This window comes from Gallus gallus, chromosome 4, assembly GCF_016699485.2.
Source record: "Gallus gallus isolate bGalGal1 chromosome 4, bGalGal1.mat.broiler.GRCg7b, whole genome shotgun sequence".
In the NCBI taxonomy this organism is placed as follows: domain Eukaryota; kingdom Metazoa; phylum Chordata; class Aves; order Galliformes; family Phasianidae; genus Gallus; species Gallus gallus.
In genome coordinates this window covers 85,542,633-85,568,085 of record NC_052535.1, presented here as the reverse complement: position 1 = coordinate 85,568,085, position 25,453 = coordinate 85,542,633, and the positions used below count along the sequence as shown (strand labels likewise).

Genomic DNA, 25,453 nt, shown 5'->3' with positions numbered 1-25,453 from the left:
CAAGCCACGGGCAGCCAGTTTCCCCAGGAGAATACTGTGAGAGACCATGTCAAAGGCTTTGCTGAATTCTAAGTAGACTACATTGACAGCCTTTCCCTCATTTACCAGTCTGGACACCCAGTCATAGAAGGAGATGAGGTTGGTCGAGCATGACCTGCCTTTCATGAACCCGTGCTGGCTGGGCCTGATCCCTTGGACACCATGCATGTGCCATGTGATCTCACCCAAGATGATTTGCTCCATAACTTTCCCTGGTACCGAGGTCAGGCTGACAGGCCTGTAGTTCCCCAGATCCTCCTTATGGCCCTTCTTGTAGATGGTTCCAGCTTCACATCGGCAAGCCTTGAGTCCTCTGGGACTTCTCCAGATAACCAAGAGCACTGATAGATGGCAGAGAGCGGCTCAGCAATCACCCCAATCAGCACCCTTGGGTGGAGCCCATCCAGTCCCACGGGCTTGTGACAGTCCAGATGGAGGAGGATTGTTTTCAGGTACCTGTGACTCCTGCCCACTGCTCAAACTGCTGGGAGCAGCTGCAGCAATGAAGTCATTTTGATTGTCCCGTGATTTAGTTCTTAATTACACTGTCTTGTGTAAATTTCACCAGTGGATGGAGGTATGAAAACTGTCCCTTGGATTGATGCAGGGGGCAGCAGCTTTCTACAGCTGCAAAGGATGCTGGTGCTGCATTCAGGAGCCATGCAGGGACTCTGCTGATGGCGAAAATACAGGTGTAGATGTAGGAACCCCTTCCCCCATGGCTGTACCATAATCTCTGGACTAATCATTGCATTTCTGCTCCTTCTTGGTGCAAGTTTGGGGCTGAAGAAGGTGTTATATGTGAATATGTGGAGAGGGCTTTTTGTCTGTGTAATACATCCCAACCCCAGAGAGAGCAGCACCTCTGAGATGAGATAGGACACATGGGCTGGAAATGAGGTGGTTGATTTCTTTTTTGAAATTGGCAATGTTATAAAGATGTTTGAGACCCCCTATATATATTTTAAGGCTCCTTTCCATTTTAGAGATAGAGGTTGCAGGACAGGAGAGGCAGAATAAAGAGGAGACTATGTCTGTAGGTGAGCTGTAACGTCAGCTCAGAGCCCCACTCTTCAAGGCAGAATTCCCTATGTTTCAGTGAGTATTCTGCAGACAAATAGCAAGGGAGTGAGTTTGGCTGGGAAAAAGGAGAAAAAGAGCACATCTTTTCTTCTTTCCAGAATTTCTCTTCTACAGGATGCCTAAAGCTATAAATGTGGGTGGGGTGTGAGCAGGAAATGATGAAATAGACAGTCCATCCTCTAACAAACAGATTTTATTGGTTACATGCACAACTAAGCGAAGCAAAGCAGTGATGTCCAGGCTCCAAGAACAAGATCTCACCAATCCGCTGGCCAGACGTCTTGGGAGTCTTGGGAACCCAGGGAAGGTTGCTGCAAAGGTCCATGTGAATTCAGCTCCTTTAAGTCCAAGGTGATCACACGATCATTTGTTCTGCTCCTCTAGCAGCTTTCCAAGTCTCTGAGGCTGATAACATCTCTGCCATCTTCAGTGTCTGCTTTTCTGCACTCAGGTGTTACATTTGCCTCTGTACCCTTCCAGAAGCATTGTCCTTGGCTTTCCCTAACCTCTTCTCCTCTGCTTAAGGAGTCTTAAAATCACACAAAAGCAGCTTTTTGTCATTAGTATTTGGGAGTGAGATATTCAGAGAGAAGTTATTCTTACTTTCTTACTGGGAGAGTAGTCAAGCACTGGAACAGGTTGCCCAGAGAAGTTGTGGAGTCTCTACTGCAGGGAGAGTCAAAACCCAGCTGGATACAGTCCCAGATAATCTGCTCTAGGTAACCCTGCCTGAATAGGCAAATTGGGCCAGGCACCTCAAGAGGCCCCTTCCAACCTCAACCATTCTGTGGTTCACACCACCTGCAGGCTGCACGGCCTGCCCTCTGCTCCTGGATGGTCCTCTTGTATCAGCAGAGGCAGCCCCCTCGCATCAAGGTCTGGTATGGCTTGTGTCCCCACCGCTCAACGCCTACTGGGTTGCAGCCAACAGCGGAGCTAAAGGTTCTTCTTGGTGGCAAACACAGAGGCCAACCCAGTCTTGCCCTTGACTATGGTAGGAGGCGCTTGGCCATCCCCAGTCCTTTCAGCTGGTTCTCAATGCAGAGCCTCACCTGCCTTATCCAGTAACAAGTAGCAACCATGGCAAAGCACACACACATTTGCATTAGCAGTATGATTACAACAGGATGCAGGAGCGCGTTGAAGATGCCGGTCGCTGTTGGGGACCAGCCAAAGAAAATTTCCCACCAGTGGTGCTCTCCCACCCTCTTAATCCGTTCCACTATCTGCTTTATAACATTACCATCATGATGTACAGTTATTAGGATCTTTTTAGCTTCTGCCTTAGCGTTTTCTAAAAGCTGTTGTAAATTTGCATGCTCTAACATTTCTTTTACTAGCGACAAATCCATACCGATTGGGGTCGGGGTTATACTACGATACAGGCTATAGTTTCTGATTAGTAATTGGCTAGTAAAAACTGGTGGCTTATACACAAAATCACAGCCTCTAATAATAGCTACATTGCAAGCACACGTATTTGAATCATTGAATACGGTCTGATTGTAGATGTCATTAATTTGCACGTATTTACACATTGTTCTAAAGCACACACACCCTTTCCCTACGTAAACTAACATGGTTTTGTTATTGCTGCGAGGATTGATCTCAAAATGGCACACCCCCTCACTGGTATCAAAGCAAACATCACTTGCCTTAAGGGCATCATCTTCGCATATGAATCCCAGCCCCTGTTCCAAAATGCAGGCTTCCAAATCTACAGATTGCCATTTTCTGTCTGACACTCTTGCCCACATCCGGTGGTCCAGCGGATAGACCACAGACCCATTTGTGTTAATCCCCAGGGCCACGATGGGGTAGACCTTTTCGATGCGGGCTTCCACCACGGTGAGGACGTGGGCGATGACTGAGTTGAGGACCTGGTCGTGGGTGAAGTTCACCAGCCTCCACCAGGCTTGGAGCTGCCGCTCCTTCTCCGTGGCTGCGTCCCACACGATCTTTCGGATCTCAGTGGGGAGGATGCCGTTGTCGCCATCCCTCAGGATACCTGCAATGACACTCTGCACCCACATCTGGGCCTGGATGCAACTAAGAGCAAGGGAGACATTATTTTGCTCGATTCCCAGCGCTTGCAACAGCACCTGGTGGTCTTTCTCACTTATGTGTTCCCACGTAGGCAGCACCTCAGACACAAGCCACTGCCCCATACCCAGGCTGGTCAGGGATGAATTCAAGGGGTTGAGGAGGCCCTGCACACCCGAAGTGACAGCCTCCAACTTGTTGGCCAAGACCTCAGCGTTCATGCTGTTGAGCACTCCCAGCCCAGCACCTCCTCCTCCCAGGGCTGTGGCCAGAAGGTCTCTCCTGGTGCGGGCCTCCTGCATGGAGCGGCTGTGAAGCCAGGCCAGCCAGCCAGTGTAGAGGGTGGACAGGAAGGGAGCACAGTGTGGTCTGATGGATGAAATGTTGGCAGTGGACAGGGACAGCACCACCTTCTTCAATGATCTCACAGGGCTGGTCAGCAGCTCTTGGATGTGATTTTGCTTGACTACATATGGGCCTATTTTGGAAACAAAGGGACGCAGGACAGCAATGATGGGAAACTCTTTTTGAAATCCTTCGGGGCCTCCTATCAACCACTTTCCTCCAAGCTCAGGGGACATTTCTACACTCAGCTTTCCTTGACACCACACCTGGAGGTTTTTCAGTGGACTTGAACAGTATCCATAATCCTGGCTATACCATGATGTCTCTGCATTTAATTCAGATCTACTAAGCATTTTGCTCTCGGGGGGGCAATTTACTGACACAATCCACTTACGGCTGTTAGGAGCAGTGAGAGTCACAGGGGTGCCATTAATTTGCTTTGCATCAGTTACACTTTCTTGAGAGTATCTAATTTCTAATTTTACTTGGTTTCCCACTTCAGCATATTGGGCTGCACGCCAGGCCAGAAAGTGGCACCTCGGGACCTTAAGGGCAGCAAATGAATGCATCATGGTGACAATCTTGAATTTAAATGACAACCCCACACTGTTTTGGGCCCAGAGACAGACCACAAAGACTGGCTGGACTAATGTAAAGTTGCACCAACAATCCAGTTTTTCGAGGGCACAGTTTTTTTTCTGACTCTTCTTGGTTTTTATTTCAGTTATGGAGATTTGAGTTACCTGCTGATGAGTGGAACCATTAATTACCCTGCATCCTACTTTAATTTCTTGCCCCACCTTCCCCAGCAACTGCGGAAGCCTGCTTGTGCTATCCCAGCTCCACTCATTTTCCAAATACACTTCAGTCCCATGCATTACTACTGTTGACAAATTTAAGCCTCTGTTAGAATTTAATCCCATACTACCTGTATATTTTACATGAGCTTGAGACCAAGGCCAATCTGTGTCAATTTTTACATACCGCCTGACCCTGTGCTGGGCTGTGGCCCTTTTGCTGGGGTATGTGTCTAAGTTGGAACTGACTTTTTCTTGGAGGTGCTGGTGGGTTTGTTGGGCATGTTGCATGCTCAGCGTTATAGACATACCAGAAATCAAAGCAAATCCTGCAACCACAAATTTGAAAGCATTTTCCCTGCAGAACACATAGGGATGGTGATGCCACGAAGTTCGCCTTTCCCGCTGGTCACAATCACCTTCCATTTTCCTTCATCTGCAAAACATAAGCAAAGCGGGCTCTCCAGCCCCGTTAATTTCCCTTCCATGCTTTTAACTGTGAAGAATGGAACCATTTTTCCTGTCTTTTCGCCCCCTTTCTGATTTCTACTTGGTACATGGAGGAGCTGGCCTTGTTCACAACCCTAACGGGTCCCATCCACTGGGGTCCCAGCTCCTGATTCTTCTCCCTAACCCCCCGATATGATACCAGGTCCCCTGTGTTCCACTCCATGGGGCGCAGCAGCACTCCTAGCTGCTTATCCATCTTGTGGATATTGGCCTCCTGCACTGAGGCGAGTTGGTGGTATGTATCTGACACCGTCCTCAGCATGTCCTGAACCCACCTGTCTGTCAGCACGCGGGGCTGCAGTTCGTCTGGCGGTGCCCCTCTCTGACACCAGTGCTCCAGCATCTTTGGGTCTCTTGCAGGAGCCATTTTTGGGGGAGAAGGTACATGAGATGCCACAGCTCCCCGTAATGCTAGGAGGACAAGTGGGAGTTTCTGATCCCAGTCCTTCCTTTGTTGGTTTATGATCTTCTTCAGTGCCATCTTCAGTGTTTGGTTGGGCCCCTCCATCAAGCCAGGCTTGTGGAAATGCCCCATGATATGAAGCTTTTGCTTAATGCCCAGTACCTGGCACACACCTTTTGAGACTTCTCCAACGAAGCGTTGGCCATGGTCTGAGTCGACCTCCTTTGGGATGCCCCACCGTGAGAAGACATGCTCTACCAAGATCTTGGCAGTTGTGTTGGCTGTGTTGTTTCGAGCTGGAAATGCTTCCACCCACTTGGTGAAGTTATCACTGATCACCAGGCAGTACTTGTTCCCTTGGGCCGTTTGGGGCAAAGGACCAATAAACTCCATCTGTAGCTTGCTCCACGGCCCAGAAATCCTCTGGTGGCCCAGAAGGGCTTTTGCAGCTTTTGCATCAGGATTGTTGGCTGCACAGGTGAGGCAGTTGTTGACATACCTGTCTACATCCTCTCTCATCTCGGGCCACCAACCAGCACCCTGTAGCCTTGCCAAGGTCTTATCTATTCCCAAATGCCCCTGCTCATGAGCCAGAGCCACCAGCTCTGTCCGGACAAGTTCTGGCACCACCCAGACAGGGAAATCTGACCCCTCTCTCCTTGCCAGGACCAGACCTGAGACATCCTTCCAGACCTTGCACCCTTTGTACTCCCTGCCCTGCGCTAACTCCCGGACACTTGGGTCTTGTGCCTGCAAGCCCAGCAAGTCCACGTTCTCCCAGTTCCTGCCTGTAGACACCAACAAGGGGCCATTCTCTGAGGGCCTACTGGCCTTCCACATCTGCCCTTCCTTAGCTCCTTGTTTGGCTTTGGCATCTGCCTCTTTGTTCCACTTAGCCTCTTCTGTTCCCTTCTTGTGGGCCCTGACCTTAATTATATGGGCCGGGTGTGCCCTTTGCTCTGCCAGCTTGGCGAGGTACTGCAGTTTTTTGGCATAGGTGACAGGCTTGCCATCAGCTGACTGCATGTCCCTCTCCCTCCAGAGTGGCAGCCACTCCAATGCCACCCTCACCACCCAGCCTGAGTCTGAAAATATGGCCAGTGGCTGGTCTGCCGGAGTGTTCTCAAGGGCAACTGTCACAGCCACCAGCTCAGCAGCCTGGATGGAGTGCGGCAGGCACTTCCCTTTGATCACCTCCCCGGTGCATCGGTTGATGGCAGCATAGCCTGTGTAGGGCACCCCATTCTCATGGTAGTTGGAGCCATCTACAAACCATACCACATAGCCTCTGTCCTTGGCATCCACCAAGCTGATGCTGCTCTCAAACAGGGGTGCCCGCTGTGGCTTTGGCTCCCCCACATCCTCCCCATCCCTCTCACTGCTGATGACCACCCCATAGGTGCTGGGTGGGGGCTCCTGAGCCTCCCCAGGGGTGTCGTTGTTGGGCAGTGCCAGCACCCAGTTGGCCATTCTGGGGCTGTGTATGGGTCTGTTCCCTCCCTTCCCTGACAAGAGGTACCTCACTGGGGCACGGGATGTCCTTAGCAGCACTGGGGCAGACCCCACCAAATACTCCCAGTGCTGCAGGGCCCAGATCAAGGCCAAAACCTCCTTCTCGTATGCAGTGAACTGCTGCTCAGTTGGTGTCAGGAGCCGTGAGGCATGGGCAATGGGTTGGAGGAGGGCACCACGATGTTGGCTAAGGGTGGCCCGCAGCCCTGTCCCCACGCTGGCCAGCTGCAGCACATAGGGTCTGTCCCCACGGGGCCACACCAGCATGGGGGCTTGGGCCACACTCTCCTTTAGGGTTTTAACTGCCTCATCCTGCTCTGGACCCCACTCCCACAAAGCATCCTTTCTGAGGAGCTTGCAGAGTGGGGCGGCCTTTTCTGCAAACCCTTCAATGAACTCTCGGGAGAACTTCACAAGAGCCATAAAGGACCGTAAGGTGGTAACATCAGCTGGCGCTGACAATTTCTGTATCAACTCAACCCGCTGCTTCTCCAGCGAGCGCCCTTCCTCCCCTAGAGTCACCCCTAAATATGACACCTCTTTCCAGCACAGCTGGGCCTTCGTTGGGCTGACCCTGAACCCCGTCTTCTGGATGGCCTCCAGCACCTCTGCCAGCACCTCCAGGTTCTCCTCCTTGGTCCTAGTGTGGATGAGGATGTCACCAGCACAGGACAACACGCTCTCTTTGTGGCTGAGCTTCTCCCACATCTTCAACACATGCGTGTGGCAGATGGTGGGAGTGCTGTGAAAGCCTGGGGGGAGCCTGGTGAAGGTGAACTGCCGTCCCTGGAGAGTGAAGGCAAATTTGTGCCAGGACTCAGGGTGCAGGGGGATAGCGAAGGACATGCTGGTCAGGCTGAGCACTGAAAACCACTCTGATCCCCGGAAGATGGCTTCCATGACATCAGGGTATTTGGTCACTATGGATGCCTTTAGTGGGGTGACCTGATTGAGGATGCTGTAGTTGACCATCAACCTCCAGGTTTTCCTGTCAGCTTTCCGCAGGGGCCACACCATAGCATTGCTGGTGCTCTGCTGCTCCACCAGCACCCCCTGGTCCAGCAGGGTTTTGACTGTATCCCATAAGCCCTCCTCAGCCTCAATTGGGTATTGAGGCTGCTGCTGAGGAGGGGGATCTGGCCCTTTTATCACAACTACAGCATCAATCCGCCCGCAGTCCAGCTTGTTCCTTGCCCAGACCTGTGGGAACTGCTCTGTTACCCGTCTCACTCGGGGCTCCCACTCAGGATGGATCAGGAGCTCAGGAGCTTTGATTGACATGACTCTGTGGCTTGCTGGGATGATGGGCACATCACTTTGGGGGCAACATAACAATGTTTGGTTTGCCAGGTCCACTACCACCCCCATCTTTGTAAGGGTGGAGATAGCCAAAATTCCTGGCTTTCCCTTCATTTCCATTTTCCCAAATTTTTCTGACCCCTTGGCAGTTCCAATTTCAAAGGGTATGGGCTCTGTGAATGGCACTGAGGATTTTTGGCCATTTGGCCCAGTTACTTCAATAATTTCACGTGTTTGGAAGAGCCCAGTTTCACCAGGGATCATATTCAGAATTGAGTAAGAGGCACCAGTGTCAATTAACATCACTTGTCCAAGCACCCCTCCTCCAATAGTTATATCAACTATCAGGCGCCCCCACAAATCGGTCTTAATCGGTGCCACAAAAAGGGGCGATGCGGGTGCCTGGCAGCCCTATTGCTGAGCCTTAGACCCCGGGTCGATGGGGTTGGAGCTGCTGTGCTTCTTGGCCTCGTGCAGTGCCAGCTTTCTAAACAGCTCGGCATCTGGCAAGCCATCAATGTCCTCCTGCTTCTCATATTTGATCAAGCGTTTCCTCAGCTCAGCCCGCCAAGGGTTGGACTTCTGAAACCTCAGCCCTTGCTGGTTTTCCTTCCCCGAGCTGTTCTTGCCATCAGGATCTTTCCGGTTGTCCCCTTGCATTTTTCTCATTCCTGCATTTTGGAAGGACATGGCTGAGGGTTTCCCCTTCTTCCCCCCCAGCATGTACCCCGGGAATGCCTGCTTTTGTAGCTCGAAATTCTGGGTCAGGATTTGCTCTAGCTCTGATAGTGGCTTCCTTGCCGCATCCCCACCCGCAATCACCCGCAAAGGGGGGGTCAGCCCCACCACCAGCGGCTCCTTGAATTCTGGCCTGTCAAAATCAAGGGGGGACTCCTTAGAACCGGGCAGCCCCGCCATCTGGTAGAGCATCTTTTTACGGTTGACATAGGCATCAGGCCGCTCCTCAGGGTTCTGTTTTTCCTGGTGGAAGAGCACCAAGGGGTTGACCTCTGGGAAAAAACACCTTTAGCACGGCTGACTGGACATCCCCGATATCCTGGACATTGCCCATTTGCACATCCCCTGGAAGGGCTGCGAAATCATCGGGTTTCATGCATTTCCTCACCACGTCTATCAGGTCACTAACTGCACTGCCGCTCTGGCACCGGGGCAACCTCTGGGCCCTGGACAGCCAGTTGACCGCTGTCTCTTTGGTCAGCGGCCCCAGCATCTTTCCCACTGTTTTGAGCTGCTCGGGGGTGAACCACAGCATGGCCCGGTTGGTATCGATGGCCTGCAGTGGGCCGTGGCTGACTGGCTCATCAGGAGGACTTTTCTTAGTTTTAGCAACCTCTGCTTCATTGCCCTGCAGCTGGCACACCTCCTCCCGCAGGGGAGCATATGGGGATGGCCTGGTGGGGCCATTGGCCCCCCACACATCATCCTCATAGTCATAGTGGGGTGGGTGTGGATCAAGACAGTCATCCCCCTCACCATTCCCAAACCGGCTCCTCTTGCCCTGGATGGCAGCCACAATGCCCCGTGACACCCCCAGCTCAGCCTGCAGCTCCTGGATCTTGGCGTGGCACACTTTGTGATCGGGGCCGGTGCCACGGTCCCGCTGGGCATCCTGCAGGACAGCCCGCACTGCACTCTGTGCGTCATGCGTCTCCCCAATCCATTTGCCCACCTCCTTCTCTAACTCCTCTGTTTTCAACTTCTCATAGCCCAGCTTGCTCTCCAGCCGGGTTATTTCCACTGCGCTCCTCAGCGAGTCTCCGCACAGACCCTGCACCTCTGCCCTCAGGTTATCCACCTGCATCTTGAGCTCACCCTTGGCCTGCTCCAGAGTCTGCACACTCTCAAGAGCCTCCTTAAGCAACTTGGACAACTCCCTGCCCACCATCAGCAAACCCTGCAAGGCCGCTCTCTTTTTGCACTTGTTAGTGGGTTTGGGCTTTTTGTTCTCCTCTGACCAGCTCTCCCACTGCTGACACAGTTGCTGGTATGCCTCAGGGCCCTGAAAGGCCCCAGGGGACCAAATCGGAGGGAGACACTTCTGGAGCACAAATTGCTCCAGCTTCCAGTTGCTAACAATATCGGACATCATAGTGAGAGGTGGGGTGATGAGCTGAGAGACGGCTGCGTCTCACAGCACAACTACCATAACACTGGGGCCCCACAGACCCACAAACCAACCCTCCAAAAGCCCCGCGACCTCCCTGGGACACCAAACCCAGCAGCAAGAGAAGGGGACGGTGGGAACAAGGAGACAGTGGGGGGTAGGGGACCGAGGCCTAGCAGGCGGCCGCTGCGGCCTGCCAGCACCCGGGGTGCGGGCAAAGAGGAGGAAAAGAGGAGGACCCCAATAATAAGATCTCACCAATCCTCGTCCGGACGTGCTGGGAATCCCGGGGACCTGGGGATGGATGCTGCAGAGCTCTGCTGGATTCGGCACCTTTAGGGTCAAGGTGCTGGCAGGATCTCAGACCCAGCAGCTCTTTATAGCCATGGCAAGTCGTTGTTTGGGGATGATATCTCCTGTTTGCTTCCTCAGTGCCTTTCCCTCCCTCAGGTGCAGCATCTCCACTGCTATCTTCCCAAGGACAATTTGTCTTTTATCCTCTGGCACCGATAACCATGGAGCAGGTGCTCTGCTCATTATTTTTTTTTTAGGGGGGCCGGATTAGTCATCGCTCCATCTCGAGAAGCTCTGCTTGCACCAAGTGCCCTCAAGAGGGAGATCTGGAGCACCCACTGCCTCCTGTCCCTGACCACCTGTACCCCGAGATTCCTCTCATGGCCCATTTACTTTCTGCACCCCTCTGCTAGCCCCTCAGCCTGTGGGACATCACGCCTGGGCCCCAAACCATCTGAACCTGCAACACTTGCTGCCCCCTCAGTTTACACAGTGAATATTTCACATCCATTTTAGCTCCCAAACTTCAGCAGCGGAATTTCAACGCTGGGAATCATCCCATTGCACACCGGTGTGTAGCTGGGGGTGAAAGCCTGCTCCCCCACAGCATGTAGTGGGGCTAAGCCCTGCTGCTGCATCAGCTGAACTGCAGCCGGAGGTCTGCACCTGCAGAGACAAACAAAGCCTGGCTTCACCCCACAAACCACACTGCAGCTCAGAGCCCTGCACACCACTCGGCCTGTTTCATCTTCCTCTGCTATTACACAGAAAAGGGCATTACTCATTCTCCTGTTGTTCTCAGTGCTGCTTCTCTCCCCCCCCTCCCCCCAAATACTGGAACTAACTCATTAAATATAAGAAAAAAAAAAAAAGCAAAAATACTCCCACACAGCTCCTTGAGCCCTGGGGATTACCCATTGGGAACCCCCCACCCTATGATCCCCACTCTCCAATAACTGCATTCCTGGCTGTGCTTAACTGGGCTCAAGGCTGAGCAGCTCTCTCCAGTCCCAAAAATCCTGTAGTCCAAAAAGCACTGAGGGTGCAGCTTTGTCCTTGTTTTTATGCCCAATGTTTGCATTTGTGGCTACTGAGGACCTCCAGGGCAGCTCAGCCCCCTGGATCTGACCATCCCCGGTGGGCAGTGCCCCTCTCCAGCTCCTGCATACCCAGCACAGCCTGGCTCATGGCTCTGCTGCAAAATGGGATTTCAGCAGAGCTGGGGACCCCGCTGAGCCATGCTTCTTCACTGCAGACCTTTTCTTTCCTAATGCTTTGCTCCAGTTCCCCGAAGCAACAAGTTTTGTTGGAAAAAGGACATCAAAGGGGGGGGGGGGGGAAATAGAGTTGGAAATGTAACAAAGCTGGCAAAGGAGCAGGAAATTGGTACCGGGAGGGTGAGGTGAGGGGATGGGCAAGGAGCAGATCTGCAGGGAGACTGTGGAGATGGGGCAGGGATGTGGCTGGGCAGAGGATTGAGAAGGTTGGCTTTCACTGTAGATATTAAAGAATTAAATCCCACTAGAAACTGTGAGGCAAGTAGCACAAAGACACAAAAATTCAAAGATTCCCCTCCATCTTGCCCCAGCCAGCAGCAAAGCTTGTGATGAGGGTCCCATGGGAGCCGCTGTACCCCAGCAAGGTCACAAACACCTCTTGTTTGTGTGAACAGATGGGTTCAGCTCACCCCCCCCATGCTCTCCCCAGACAGCAGTCCCAAACAAAGCGGGGATGTGATAAGCAGCACCTGGCTGCCTGCACTCTCTCACAGCTCTGGGGCTGTTGTTGGTGATGAGCTGCCAGACACAGGCATCCCACCTCTGGTGTGTTTACTGGGAGCAGCACCCAGCCCTGAGAACCGTGTCGTTTTGAATAAAAAGAGAAAAAGAAAGCCACAAAACTGTTCCAGCGTTAAACTTTTACATTGTTATTCTTCTTCTTTTCTTTCCACTGGACAAATGTAAGTTAAAATGCTGCAAGGAAGTGTCTCTAAAGCTGCTATAATCCTAAAATCATTTGAGTTGGAAGGGACCCTTAAAAGCTACCTGGTTCAACCCCCTGCAATGAACAGGGACACACAGCCCCATCAGGCGTTCAGAGCCTAGGGAACCCTTAAAACTCAAAGCGTCTGCTTCAACAAGTCACCAACCTGGCAGCATTTGAAGCCCACAGTAATGTGTCCTGTGCCTAAGGCTGTAGCAGTGCTTACTCCACCTCTGCGAGCACTCTGGTCCTGGCCAGGAGGTCAGAGGAGAGGCAGGAGTCAGCAGACAAAAAGGTGGAAAAGGGGGGATCCAGCCGTGGCAGCAGGCAGGACGGCTCACTTGCAGTGGGAAAACCCACTTGTAATGGCACTTCTGTAATGAAGGACCTTATCTGACAAAAAGGTCCCCACAGCCTCTGTGAATAGGTCCTCATATGTGAGTGCTGGAAAGGGGAAATCCGACCAGATGCTAACAAGGGGAATCCAACCCCAGCAGGGGCCAGCCCTATAGGGTTCACTGGAGCCTTAATGAGGATACTGCACTCTGTCACTCCCTGAAAATGCAATTAAAATCTGCCTGCCTCGTCTGAGTCACTGCATTGCAATTCCCCTCCTCTCCCCTGCAGCCAGGTGCTCTCCCTTTCCTTTATTGTGAGCTGGGCTCACCCTCCTGTGGGGCCATCACAAACCTCCCACCACCCGAAAACCTCTCAGTGTCCTCCTGGTGGCCTACACCCAAACAAGGGCACCAGCAATGAGCAGAAACTATAGAGAATGAGGTGCTGCCAGCACAGCTCCGATGGATGGCTGCAACCTGTGAGAACGGCTCTGCACTTAAAAGGAATGAAACGAGCTGGAAAGCACTGAAATGACCTCTGGGCTGCTCCTGCCAGGAAGGAGTTAAGGAACGATTCAGCCGACCCTACATTTTACCCTTCACCGCAAGGCTCTGGGTGGTTGTAGCAGGAAATTGTATTAAACACAAGGGTGTGTGGGGGTGAAACCGTGTTAGAGCAGCATGGAAAAATTTGGTGAAAAGGTGAAAAAAAACTACAATGGATGAGATAGAAAATCCTTTGTTCCCATTCATCTGGCAACTCACAGCTCTGGGGGGTCCCCGTGTCCCCACGTGAGCTGCCTGGGAGTGGAGGAAGGGGGAACCCCAGAGCCCCCCTGGAGGGCCTGTGGGCACGAGCCAGGAGGGAACCCCAGCAAAGGGGAAGAAAATGACAGCACACAACACATTTCTTCCCAAAGATGGAAATACTGAGGGCTTGCAACCCTTGCACCCCACCGCTCCCTGCACTTTCACACCACGCATTTCACTGCTCAAATCCCAAACCATTCCTTCTTCAAAACCTCCACCTATAACTTCAATGTTTCTGTGAATGAGGCACTCGGAGTCAAAGCTCAGGGCCAGGTGGGGAGCCTGAGCAGAATTTCCTTACTTTTGCGGTTTGTCAGCCACTAAATTTGTTTGAGGTTTCTTACTGTAGTCTTCAAAGTGTTCTGCGATGTCTCTCTCGTGTGCTTCATGGAGAGCTCTCAGCATTTTCCAGGCCCGGGACGGAATGCCTCCTGCACAAGGACGGTTTGCTACGCGGTGAACCCTGGAGGCTGCAGTTAATTTTGCTGCCTTCTGCTGAAGCAAACGGCGGAGTGCCTGGAGTTGCATCTTCTCACTTAGAGCGCAAATTGATTTTGACAGAAAACAGCCAAAGGGTGTTGTTTTATTCATTTAGTGTCCTCCAAGCTAGCTTGCTGCTCTCTGATACCCAAAGGCCAGATTTTACAACAGGAGGAAATGCTAAATGGTGAAATAGGAGGAAATCATTAAAGAGCAGCAAGCCCAGCCCGTCGCCCCGACACCTGATTGTGAGAGCGGGGGCCTCTCACCAGCCAACACCAGCAGTACCTGCACACAGCTGGATGATGTTGGACATGGCCACCATGGCCCGGCCATGGCTCTGGCTCTGGCTCTGCCTGCAACTCCCAGGTAAGAGGGATACATCTGGATGAGGGCAATTTAAGTTGCTAATCCCAGGTAACAGCGATAGGATGAGAGGGAATGGCCTGAAGTCGTGCCAGGGGAGGCTCAGATTGGGTATTAGGGAGCATTTCTTCCCAGAAAGAGTGGTGAGGCATTGGAACACAATGCCCAGGGAGGCGGTGGAGTCACTGTACCTGGACGTGGTTGGGAACTGTGGAGCTGTGGCACTGAGGAACATGGATAGTGGGCATGGTGGTGGTAGGTGGACAGTTGGACTGGATGATCCTAGACACCTTTTCGAACCTTAATGATTCTATGGTTCTATAATTCATGTTATAAAAACATGACTGCAGAGGTTTTGCGGGGGATACGGACTAAACGCCCAGTCAGTGTATGTATACTACATATATATAGAGTATATAGAGTTGCCCCAGTGCGGCGGTGGGGTCAACCCAGGCCCCTAGCAAGCCCACCAGTTGAACCAAAAGCCCCAGATGGGAAAAATTAACTAATTAAAGGCAAAAAAGAAGGTACCTTTGGGGAGGAAAGCATCACAGTATGGTGGGGTTGGTTAGCTTCCCTCTGGACAAGATCGCAGTAAATCCCAGTTTGCCCCATTTAGATAAAGAGAAACGTATTGGCCCTCATGGCCCCATTCCTGAGCTGCTGCCCCAGTCCCACCTGACCCCCTGCTTCCAGCCAGACCCCTCTCCAGGATGGGGCAGCCAGGGCCAAGAGCTTGGCTGCGCGGATGGGTTTGCAGGGCTGGGGCTGCATGGGGCGGTTTGCAACAATGGCCATGAGGTTTTGAAGGAATATGCACATTTTAAGGCAAATAAAAAGGGGGAAAAGGGCTCTATTCAGCTTTCTGCATGACTCTAAATCTCGCCTGGGAAACAGGCAGGGGAAGGGAGAGCATCCTTATCTCCTGAGGCTGCTTTTCACAAGGGTTGTGCAGCTGCACAGGATTACTTGCTGAACAGAAAGCACTGCTCCAGCTCCTGTTTTCCTTCCCCAAGGCCGTGCCAGCTCCCTCATCTCACACACAAACACCACTCCTGTCCGTCTGGACCTGAGATAATTTTTCCACAGTACCTGCACAGCCCAAACAAGGCGATGCGACGCCAAATCAAAGCTTTCAAATCCTTTTGCTATCTTTGAGTTGTTCTCCTGCTCTAAATTGCAAAATTCTCATGAAAAAGAGCCATCCAAAAATAAATATCAAATAAAATGAGATGTCATTAGCTTTATATTCATTTTCCCAGCCTTTCCAAAATTTCTCTGCCATTTCTAGAGGTGTGTTTTAGGAAGAGACCAACACATCCAACAGCAACAGCTCTGAAGATGTTCAGGTTTCTAGCTACAAAACAACAGAAATAATCTAAAAGGTTTAGCAACTAAAATAAGGGAGTGAAGGGGCTCAAAAGGATCTCTGGATTCCAAAATGGAGAGAATACAAAAAATACAGCACTCTTAAAATCATTTTTCCATCCCTCTCTGCCACTAAGCTCCGTCTTCAGATGAGTGGTGGTGGGGCACAGTATGTGGTTTTGCCAAAATAGAAATAATTACTTTTTTTTTTTCTCCAAAAAGTAGCTGGGAACCCAAAAAGGCCTCTGAAGGAATATCATAGAACCATAGACCAGGCTCTGAGCACCTGATGGAGCTGTAGGTGTCCCTGTTCATTGCAGGGGAGTTGGACTAGGTGGCCATTTAGGGTCTCTTCCAACTCAAGCAATTCCATGGTAGAATCATAGAACATCAAAGTTGAAAGGGACCCATAAGGATTACTGTGTCTGGCTCGTAATACAGGCTGTTTCTGCTAGAGGGGCTCTGGTTTGATGCTAGTTATTGAGTATAGAAGGAAAAGATAGGCTGGTATTTAAGAGACAAGTGGACGTGGCACTAAAGGACATGGGTCAGTGGTGGCACCCGGTAGGTCAGGCTGATGGTTGGATGTGGGGATCTTGAAAGTCTTTTTCAACCTATGGTTCTAATGAAGGTAAAATACATAGTTCTGTGTTCCTGCCTCTTTTTGTAGGTTTCTGTACAAATCTACTTTCATCCCAGACTCCAGGGTATATTTTAACCAAAACAAACAACAGCACAGAGATCGTCTGCCCGATGAAGGGGGAGCACACCGGAGTCTACTGGTACCGCTGGAACCAGGGCAGGCAACACTTTGAGTTCTTGCTATTTTCCAGTCCACTGGGAAAAGCCACATATGGCACAAACATCAGCCAGGAGAAGTTCAGCATCCGGGGAACAAGTTCCTACCACTCCTACAGGCTGCACATCAACCGTCTGCATGGCTCCGACAATGGTACCTACTACTGCTGCACCATCCAGTCCTCCCAGCTCATCCTGGGCACTGGGACCCAGCTTGACGTGGGTGAGCATCGCTCCTGGGGCTCCAAATCGTGCAGCAGTGGGCTGGGATGAGGGGGAGCATGTTGGCGTATGACCCTTCCCAATCTGGAGGTGTAAGGTTGGGATTTGGGGGTCTATGAGACGGGATAAGTCAGAAAATGCAGCAAAGAGCTACAATGCAGCTCTTGGTGGGCTTCTGGGGGGACAAACAACATACTGAATTTAGATGCAGCTATAGACGCTGTCTCTAAAACACCCTTTCTTGCTTTTTACACACATACCCCACATCTCACATTCATTGTGTTGTCTCAAGATTCCCTTTGGGATCATTGCTGCTTCAAACAGAAGCTGATTTCAGATAAAGGAGAACTGTTTTTTTAATCAACTATGCACCTATCTACGTCCCAGAAGCAAGACATGAAAAACATGGCTGAAATTCAGCACCATCAAGGACACTCCAATATAAAACTAAGCCCCAGCAGGTGGCTGGAAAAGACTCAACTCTGCCGAACATTTTTTTTTTTCCCTTTAATAGCCAGGATAAAACAAATCACCTCTAAGTCCCCTTACTTCTATCATTTTATTAGAAAAAAAAAATATGCAGTTTTGAGCAACAACTGCAGCAATGTGACTACGAAAGAGATGCGGAGACCCCTGAAGACCCCTCACACTGCTGCAATCCCTGTGCTCCTGTGTATGGGGCTCAGGGTTGGAAACCAACAGGCAGCGATGTAAAACCTTAAAATAAACAATAAGGCTGTGCCTGGCTGTAAGCACAGCTTGGGGATTTTTTCCTTTTTTCTGCTTTAAACCTGCCTGTGTTTGCTCACTTAGCTTTTTATTAATGCTATGGGACTTTCTCACCACCAAGGAGCTCAAAATGCTCCTGGCATCCAACCCGTGCAATCTCAAATGGTTTCTAGATGGGTTTTTTTTTTGTTTATTATGATATCCAGAGAGCTCTCAATTGTAATTAACATCAATGTTTGCAACGGTGCACAACCTGACACAGGCTGCTCAGAGAAGCTGTGGGTGCCCCATTCCTGGAGGTGCTCAAGGCTGGGTTGGATGGGATTTGGGGCACTCTGGTCTGGTGGGTGGTGTCCCTGTCTACGGCAATGGGTTGGAAACAGATGGGCTTTAAGGTCCCTTCCACCAAACTATTCTGTGATTCTATGATGGGTGTAGTTTAAAAAGCTGCCGTTTCCAGCCACCTCCTGCTTGCTGTGCTCAGAATGACCTTAACACTCTTCTATCTCTCTCTCAAACAGTCGATGTTTTGCCTCTGCCTTCAATGCCCACACTGGTCCCGCTCACCAAGAAACCCATGAGGTGCAAACCCAAAAACAAAGCCATCAACAAGAAAGGTACAGGAACGTGTCAGTTCTGTCTGCTTCATGGGGAACTTTGCTCCAGGAGCAATGCCCTGGGTTCTACATGGGTGTAGGGGCCAGGAAGCATTTCATTTTAGCTCTAGTGCTCCCCAGGGGTGTAGCTCCCCTGGATGCAGCATCAGGTGGATCCGTGCACCAGCAAGAATGACACAAAAAAGTTTATCAAAACCTAAGTTTCCCACGACGCTTTTGGTTTAGTGCATCTTCAAAGGACACCCTGGGGTAATGCTCATGGCCTCACCCCTCCCAAGAACCAGAGCTGCTTTTCTCCCTCCTTGCCCAATGCTCCTCCACCTGGGCAGGACAGTGCTGCAGTGCTGAGCTGAAGGGGCAGCTCCTCACCCTGTCCCCCATTGCAGGTGCCTGCACCCCCATGGTCTGGGTCCCACTGGCTGCTGGCGCCCTGCTGCTCCTGCTGAGCCTGATCCCCACCATCCGCCGCTTCTATCGTAAGCATCGTACCCTGGCACAGCCTGGGATGGGGGTGGGGTGTGTGTGGGGAGCTGGGGGGCCCCAAAGCTGATCGGCATCTTCTCCCCACAGGACTGAGGAGGAGGCTGTGGGTTCGAGCCCACAGAAGGTAAATCCTGCTGGGAAAAGCTATGGAGCATCGCCTGCATGGTGCTGAGCTCTGCTGGGATGTCAGCCAGGGAGGACACTGCAGAGGACTGGACCAAATCCTGCATTGTGCTGAGCTTTTCTCAAGGAGACTTTAGGAGCACAGAAGCTTGCTCTGCACTGGGACTGGGGTACCAAATGGGTGAATCTGGGCTGGAAAGATGCTCTGGGCTCTGTGCTGGTTGATGACTTTTGTAAGGAACACTTTGAGAGGTGACTGCACACCTCATAAAGATGTTAGAAAGGGTAAATATATCATTCAGCTCTGCAGGCTGGCGCCTTGTGGCCCTGATTTGGGTTGGATTTGGTCAACAAGGGACTACAAGCGAGGAGCTGGGGAGTGAGCAGGGGTTAAAGCCTGCAAAAAGCTGCGGGGGGAGCTCAGCCTGCAGACAGACACAGCCCATCCCAAGGCCGAGCAACCGGTGGAGCAGCAGCTGATAACAGGCAGAGGAGCCCGACAGCACGGCACTGCCCCAGCCATGGGGACGTGCAGCTAGGTTGCTGAGCCCCTGAGGCACCAGGGTGCTGAGCACAGGGCAGCTTTCCTCCCCTCTTAACACAGCAGCCAGCACACCTCTCCTCAGCTCCACCATGCCCATGACAGCACTAACCTCACCACCCAAAAAAAAAAACCTTTTATTTTTGATTTGAAGGAGAAAAGTCAGCCCTGAGTGGCAGTGCCACGTTCCTGTTACACAGTGGCCAGGGTGGCTGGGGCACAGGGATGGTCCCCATGCCACCAGGCACACGCATAGCACTGGCTGTGCTCTCAGCACATAGAACAGGCAACTTTTATGAGTTTTACGTCATGCATCTTTTATGCAATAGCCATAAGGAAACACCTTGAAGCTTTCTGTGTACAGAAGTCCATTCTGGCAAAAACGCAGTTCTGTGATGGGCATTCACCTCTGACTCCCTTTGCACGGCTGAATCACTGTAACAGGCAGTGAGGAATCTGCCTCACTTCTGAATCCCCCAGTTTGGTTTCTCCATTAAAGCTCAAACAAAACCTTCAGCTCAGCTGCGTGCAATCACAGGAGAGGACAGGCAGCAGCAGCCCAGGGCTCTGCACCTCCTTCCGAAATGCAGCTTTGTGTGCTTCACCAAAGGAAACTATGACCAAAATCTGATAATGCCTCTACTCATCAGTGGCGGGTGGGGGGTGGGGGGGGTTGGGCAGTGAGCCTCAGAGATCTGAGCGGGTGGTTTCACAGATGTAAGAGCTGGTGGAAAAATCACTCCCCTTTCATAGAGTTCTTCCGGAGCGTATGTAAGAAAGAAACAGGACCACCGATGAAAAGGAACTTTCACATCTGAGAAAATGAGCCCCCAACGTGTTTGGGTTTTTTTTGTTTGTTTGTTTCTAACCAGAAAGAAGTTGAAAGCTCAAAAACAGGCAAAGGTCAGGGATGCTGCACTGCAGGGTGAGTGGGAAAGAGGTGTTTGTGGTGAAAGCCCATGGAAAAACACGTGGGTTTGACTGCTGAAGGCAGCGAGCAGAAAGGCCTTGTGGTCACAGTGTCACCCAATGATGTCCTCCAAGTGGTGCTTCCCTATTTCCTCCTCACTTCGCATGTCCTCCCAGAAGTCCTCCAGCCTTCTGCCCCTTCCTCACTGCATGGAAGCAGGCTTACAGCAGCCAGAGCTGCTGAATGCCCACTTATACGTACAGTTATATACATATTATTTCATACATCTTGACAGTTATATATATTTTGACAGATACTTACAGAAAAAAAAACACTCTGCTCCTGTATTCTGTTTCCCTGTAGCTCTTTTGCACTATTTGCCCTTCAGCACTCCTGCCATGAGCAAATCCCAGGCGTCAGCACTGCAGACCCATAAGGCACAGCTGCAGGAACATGAAAATCGCTCCCAGGCAGCCCAAGCACTTCCCTGGACTTTACAACACTTCATTCAATGCACCAGAAATGCTGAGGCTGCGCAGAAAAGGATCTGAGCAGCAGTGGAAAAGCCATTGCAGAAATGCACACCTTCCCTCTGGCCAATTTGTCTTCAGTTGGCTCACTCATCACTGACGTACTAAGGATCACTGTGCTGTAACTTAGAAATGCCTCTCTTTGGATACACGCTCAGTTTTCCTGGGCAAACCATGCCCTGCTGGCACTCCAACACGAGCTGGTCCAGGAGGCATTGGTGGGTCCCATCCCACTGTACAGAGCCCCAGGCTGTCACCTGAAGAGATGCTCTCCTGGTCCCCAACCTTGTGTTCCTCCTCTCCACCATTACTGGGCTCACACACCAAGGCAGTTTGCCAGATCCAACACCATCGTTTTGACATCCACTGGGTCAACAGTCGGGGGATAAAACCAGGCCTGCTAGAGGTGAGCCTGGGGGAGCAATAATAGGATTAGGGGTGAGGAGAGAGGCCCAGCTAAAGTGTGTCTATACCAATGCACGCAGCATGGGCAACAAACAAGAAGAGTTAGAAGCCATTGTGCAGCAGGCAAACTATGACCTAGTTGCCATTACAGAAACGTGGTGGGACCACTCCCATGATTGGAGTGCTGCAATGGATGGCCACAAACTCTTCAGGAAGGATAGGCAGGGAAGGAGGGGTGGTGGAGTGGCTCTCTATGTTAAAGAGTGCTTTGAGGTTACTGAACTTATGACTGGGGAAAATAAGGTTGAATCCTTATGGGTTAAGATCAGGAGAAGAGCTGACAAGGCAGACATCCTGGTGGGCGTCTGTTATAGACCGCCAAACCAGGATGAAGAGACAGATGAGTTGTTCTATGAGCAGCTGGCGGAAGCTGCGCGATCCCCAGCCCTTGTCCTCATGGGGGACTTCAACTTTCCTGACATATGCTGGGAATACAATTTAGCACAGAAGAAGCAGTCTGGAAGGTTTCTGGAATGTATGGAGGACAACTTCTTGATGCAGCTGGTAAGAGAACCTACGAGAGGAGCTGCCCCGTTAGACCTGCTGTTCACAAACAGAGAAGGTCTGGTGGGAGATGTAGAGGTTGGGGGCTGTCTTGGGCAGAGTGACCACGACATGGTAGAGTTCTCGATTCTTGGTGGAGTCAGGAGGGGGAACAGCAAAACTGCTACCTTGGACTTCTGGAGGGCAGACTTTGAATTGTTCAGGAGACTAGAAGGGAGAGTCCCCTGGGGTTCAGTCTTAGACAGTAAAGGGGTACAAGATGGCTGGTTGCTCTTCAAGAAGGAAGTCTTAAAGGCGCAGGAGCAGGCTGTCCGCCTGAGCCGCAAAATGAGCTGGCGCAAAAGAAGACCGGCGTGGATGAATAGGGAACTATTCTTGAGGCTCCAGGAGAAAAAGAGAATCTACCTCCTGTGGAAGAAGGGACGGGCAACCCGGAAAGAATACAAAGAAGTTGTTAAGATGTGCAGGGAGAAAATCAGAAAGGCTAAAGCCCAGCTTGAACTCAACCTGGCTGCTGGGGTAAAAGGGAACAAGAAACTCTTTTACAAGTTTATCAACAGTAAGAGGAGGACCGGGGAGAATCTCCATTCTCTACTGGATGAGGCTGGGAAAGTGACCACTGAGGATAAGGAAAAGGCAGACGTTCTGAATGCCTTCTTTACATCTGTCTTTAAAAGACAGACTGGTTATCCTCAGGTTTCTCTACTCTCTGACCTGGCAGCCTTGGCTGGGGAGCAGACTAAACCCCCCACAATTCAGGAGGAAATAGTCAGAGACCTGCTACTCCAACTGGACTGCCACAAGTCCATGGGACCGGATGAGATTCACCTGAGAGTGCTGAGGGAACTGGTGGAGGAGATAGCCGAGCCGCTTTCCATCATCTATCAGCGCTCCTTGTTCATGGGTGAGGTCCCAGAAGACTGGAGACTTGCCAATGTGACTCCCATCTACAAGAAGGGTTGCAGGGAGGATCTGGGGAACTACAGGCCTCTTAGCCTGACCTCGGTGCCAGGGAAGATTATGGAGCAGATTGTCTTGAGGGAGATCACGCGGCACGTGCGGGACAACCAGGGGGATCAGGCCTAGCCAGCATGGCTTCACAAAGGGCAGGTCCTGCTTGACCAACCTGATCTCCTTCTATGATCCAGTGACCCGTCTGGTGGATGAGGGAAAGGCTGTTGATGTGGTCTTCCTAGACTTCAGCAAAGCCTTTGACACTGTCTCCCACAGTATTCTCCTCCAGAAACTGGCAGATCGTGGCTTGGACAGATACTTTCTTGGCTGGGTAAGGAACTGGCTGGAGGGCCGGGCCCAGAGAGTGGTGGTGAATGGAGTTAAATCCAGCTGGCGACCGGTCACGAGTGGTGTTCCCCAGGGGTCGGCGCTGGGGCCTGTCCTCTTTAATATCTTTATTGATGACCTGGATGAGGGCATTGAGTGCACCCTCAGTAAGTTTGCAGATGACACCAAGGTGGCTGGAAGTGTTGATCTGCCTGAGGGTAGCGAGGCCCTACAGAGGGATCTGGATAGGTTGGATAGCTGGGTTGAAGCCAATGGGATGAGATTCAACAAGACCAAATGCCGGGTCCTGCACTTTGGCCACAATAACCCCAGGCAACGCTATAGGCTTGGGGCAGAGTGGCTGGAAGACTGTGTAGAGGAAATGGACCTGGGGGTGTTGATTGACGCTAGACTGAACACGAGCCATCAGTGTGCCCAGGTGGCCAAGAAGGCCAATGGCATCCTGGCTTGTATCAGAAATAGTGTGGCCAGCAGGAACAGGGAAGTAATTGTCCCCCTGTACTCAGCACTGGTGAGGTCGCACCTCGAGTACTGTGTCCAGTTTTGGGCCCCTCGCTGTAAGAAAGACATCGAGGCCATGGAGCGTGTCCAGAGGAGGGCAACAAAGCTGGTGAGGGGTCTGGAGCACAGGCCTAATGAGGAGCGGCTGAAGGAGCTGGGATTGTTCAGTCTAGAGAAGAGGAGGCTCAGGGGAGACCTTATTGCTCTCTATAACTACCTGAAGGGAGGTTGTAGTGAGCTGGGGGTCAGCCTCTTCTCCCGGGTGACTAGTGATAGGACTAGAGGGAATGGCTTCAAGCTGCGCCAGGGAAGATTCAGGCTGGACGTTAGGAAATACTACTTCTCTGAAAGGGTGGTCAGGCACTGGAATGGGCTGCCCAGAGAGGTGGTGGAGTCACTGACCCTGGTGGTGTTCAAAGAGCGTTTGGATGTTGTGTTGAGGGACGTGGTTTAGCGGGAACCATTGGTGAAGGGCGAATGGTTGGACTGGATGATCCTGTGGGTCTTTTCCAACCTAAGCGATTCTATGATTCTATGATTCTAACAGGCTGTGGGGCTTTACAGCTGAGCTTGTGTATGTATCTCCTTCATACTGAATGTAGACACACTCAGAAAATGGGTTTGTTCTCCACGCAATGGTGCCCACGTGGAAGAGATGGATCCTACCCTTTTCTGTGGCTAAGAGGACAGAGATGCTGGGAGATGCATGGAACCATGCAGTGCTGCAGGGTTCATTCCTGGTGATAAATGTCCTTGTGCGAGATCAACAGCTAAGTAAGATTCAGCTGCTCTGCATTCAAGAATGAGATAATTGGAAAATTAATAGCATTTCAGAGGAAATGGATGCAGAGTTTTGTAGCAAATGGCTTCCTTAAAATGACACACTGTAATGAGATCTTATATTTAAGAACATTAAAAAGACAAGTTTGATTCCGAGCAGATTCAGGTACATCCAGACCACTGTTCTGTCTCCAAGCACATGCCTAAGGAATAATGACAGGACAATCATGTCTGATACATCCCCTTAGTATTCCAACCTTTTCCAGTGAAAAAGATTTCCTGAGCCTGGTGCCATCTATGGAGTAACTCACAACAGACCTGTTTTCCAAGTGCTTGTCCAGGCTCTGCATACTCAGCACTCTTCAGCAAGGATATCTATGGGTGAAGGATGACTTCTTTAGATTTAATCCTGACCATCACAGCAGCTTCATCTGCTGCCCCTTAATTTCTGTACTCATAGGGAGCGGCAGTGGGTACTCAAGCCCCTTCCACACCTTCCTGCCAGTCACAAATCTGGATACCTCTAGTGAATACTCATTTAGACCACGGATTTTCAAGCTAACAAGTCTCAGCCTGCATACTCCAAATCCATCTCAGACATCCAATCCTCCTTTTTGCCCTTTTCTGAACATTTCTGATCCTACTACTAATTCAAGTCCCCTCTTTGAGACAGCGTGTGATCATCCCAGAGCATTCAAATATCCGTTTGGTGCACTGGAACATGGATTGGACTGGCCATGGATTGGATCACTGGAGCATATGATGACACCACTGGGTTCTCTCTGGTAGAATAATACATAGAATCATAACATCACTCACCAAGGTTGGAGAAGACCTCCAACATCATCCAGTCCAACCACCCAACTACCACCAATATTTCCCCACTAAACCACATGCCTCAGTACAACATCTAAACATATCTTGAACACCTCCAGGGATGGTGACTCCATCACCTCCCTGGGCAGCCTGTGCCAGTGCCTGATCACACTTTCATAGAAGAAATTTTTCCTAACATCCAACCTACATCTCCCCTGGTGCAACTGCAAGCCTCCCTACCTGCTAGCATCCAATTGCTTCTAATTTCCAAGCAGATTTGCTGCTGAGTGTTGAGTTGATATTTACCAGCCTTAACCCAGATTTTCTCTCCTGAGTG

General features: G+C 51.1%; 2 protein-coding genes across 2 annotated transcripts; one reads left to right on the top strand and one right to left on the bottom strand.

Moving 5' to 3' along the window:
- Nucleotides 1–1,296: 1,296 nt before the first annotated feature.
- On the bottom strand, nucleotides 1,297–10,510 carry LOC422926 (uncharacterized). The gene is given in 2 exon segments (NM_001165913.1): nucleotides 1,297–4,743; nucleotides 10,415–10,510. A coding segment is annotated over 1 exon segment (2,622 nt). The 5' UTR covers nucleotides 4,734–4,743; nucleotides 10,415–10,510; the 3' UTR covers nucleotides 1,297–2,111.
- A 3,419-nt stretch (nucleotides 10,511–13,929) lies between these two features.
- On the top strand, nucleotides 13,930–19,721 carry CD8BP (CD8b molecule pseudogene). The gene is made up of 5 exons (NM_205247.3): nucleotides 13,930–14,430; nucleotides 16,466–16,816; nucleotides 18,066–18,161; nucleotides 18,548–18,637; nucleotides 18,732–19,721. Exons 1-5 carry the CDS (start codon nucleotides 14,364–14,366, stop codon nucleotides 18,770–18,772), a joined length of 645 nt encoding a protein of 214 aa, NP_990578.3. The 5' UTR covers nucleotides 13,930–14,363; the 3' UTR covers nucleotides 18,773–19,721.
- Nucleotides 19,722–25,453: the final 5,732 nt, after the last annotated feature.

Excerpts from the sequence above, each read along its gene's own strand:
- CD8BP (NM_205247.3), top strand. The coding sequence starts at position 14,364 with ATGATGTTGGACATGGCCACCATGGCCCGGCCATGGCTCTGGCTCTGG. Across the intron at positions 14,431-16,465 it reads GCTCTGCCTGCAACTCCCAG|GTTTCTGTACAAATCTACTT; the intron begins GTAAGAGGGATA and ends CTCTTTTTGTAG. Across the intron at positions 18,162-18,547 it reads CAAAGCCATCAACAAGAAAG|GTGCCTGCACCCCCATGGTC; the intron begins GTACAGGAACGT and ends CCCCCATTGCAG.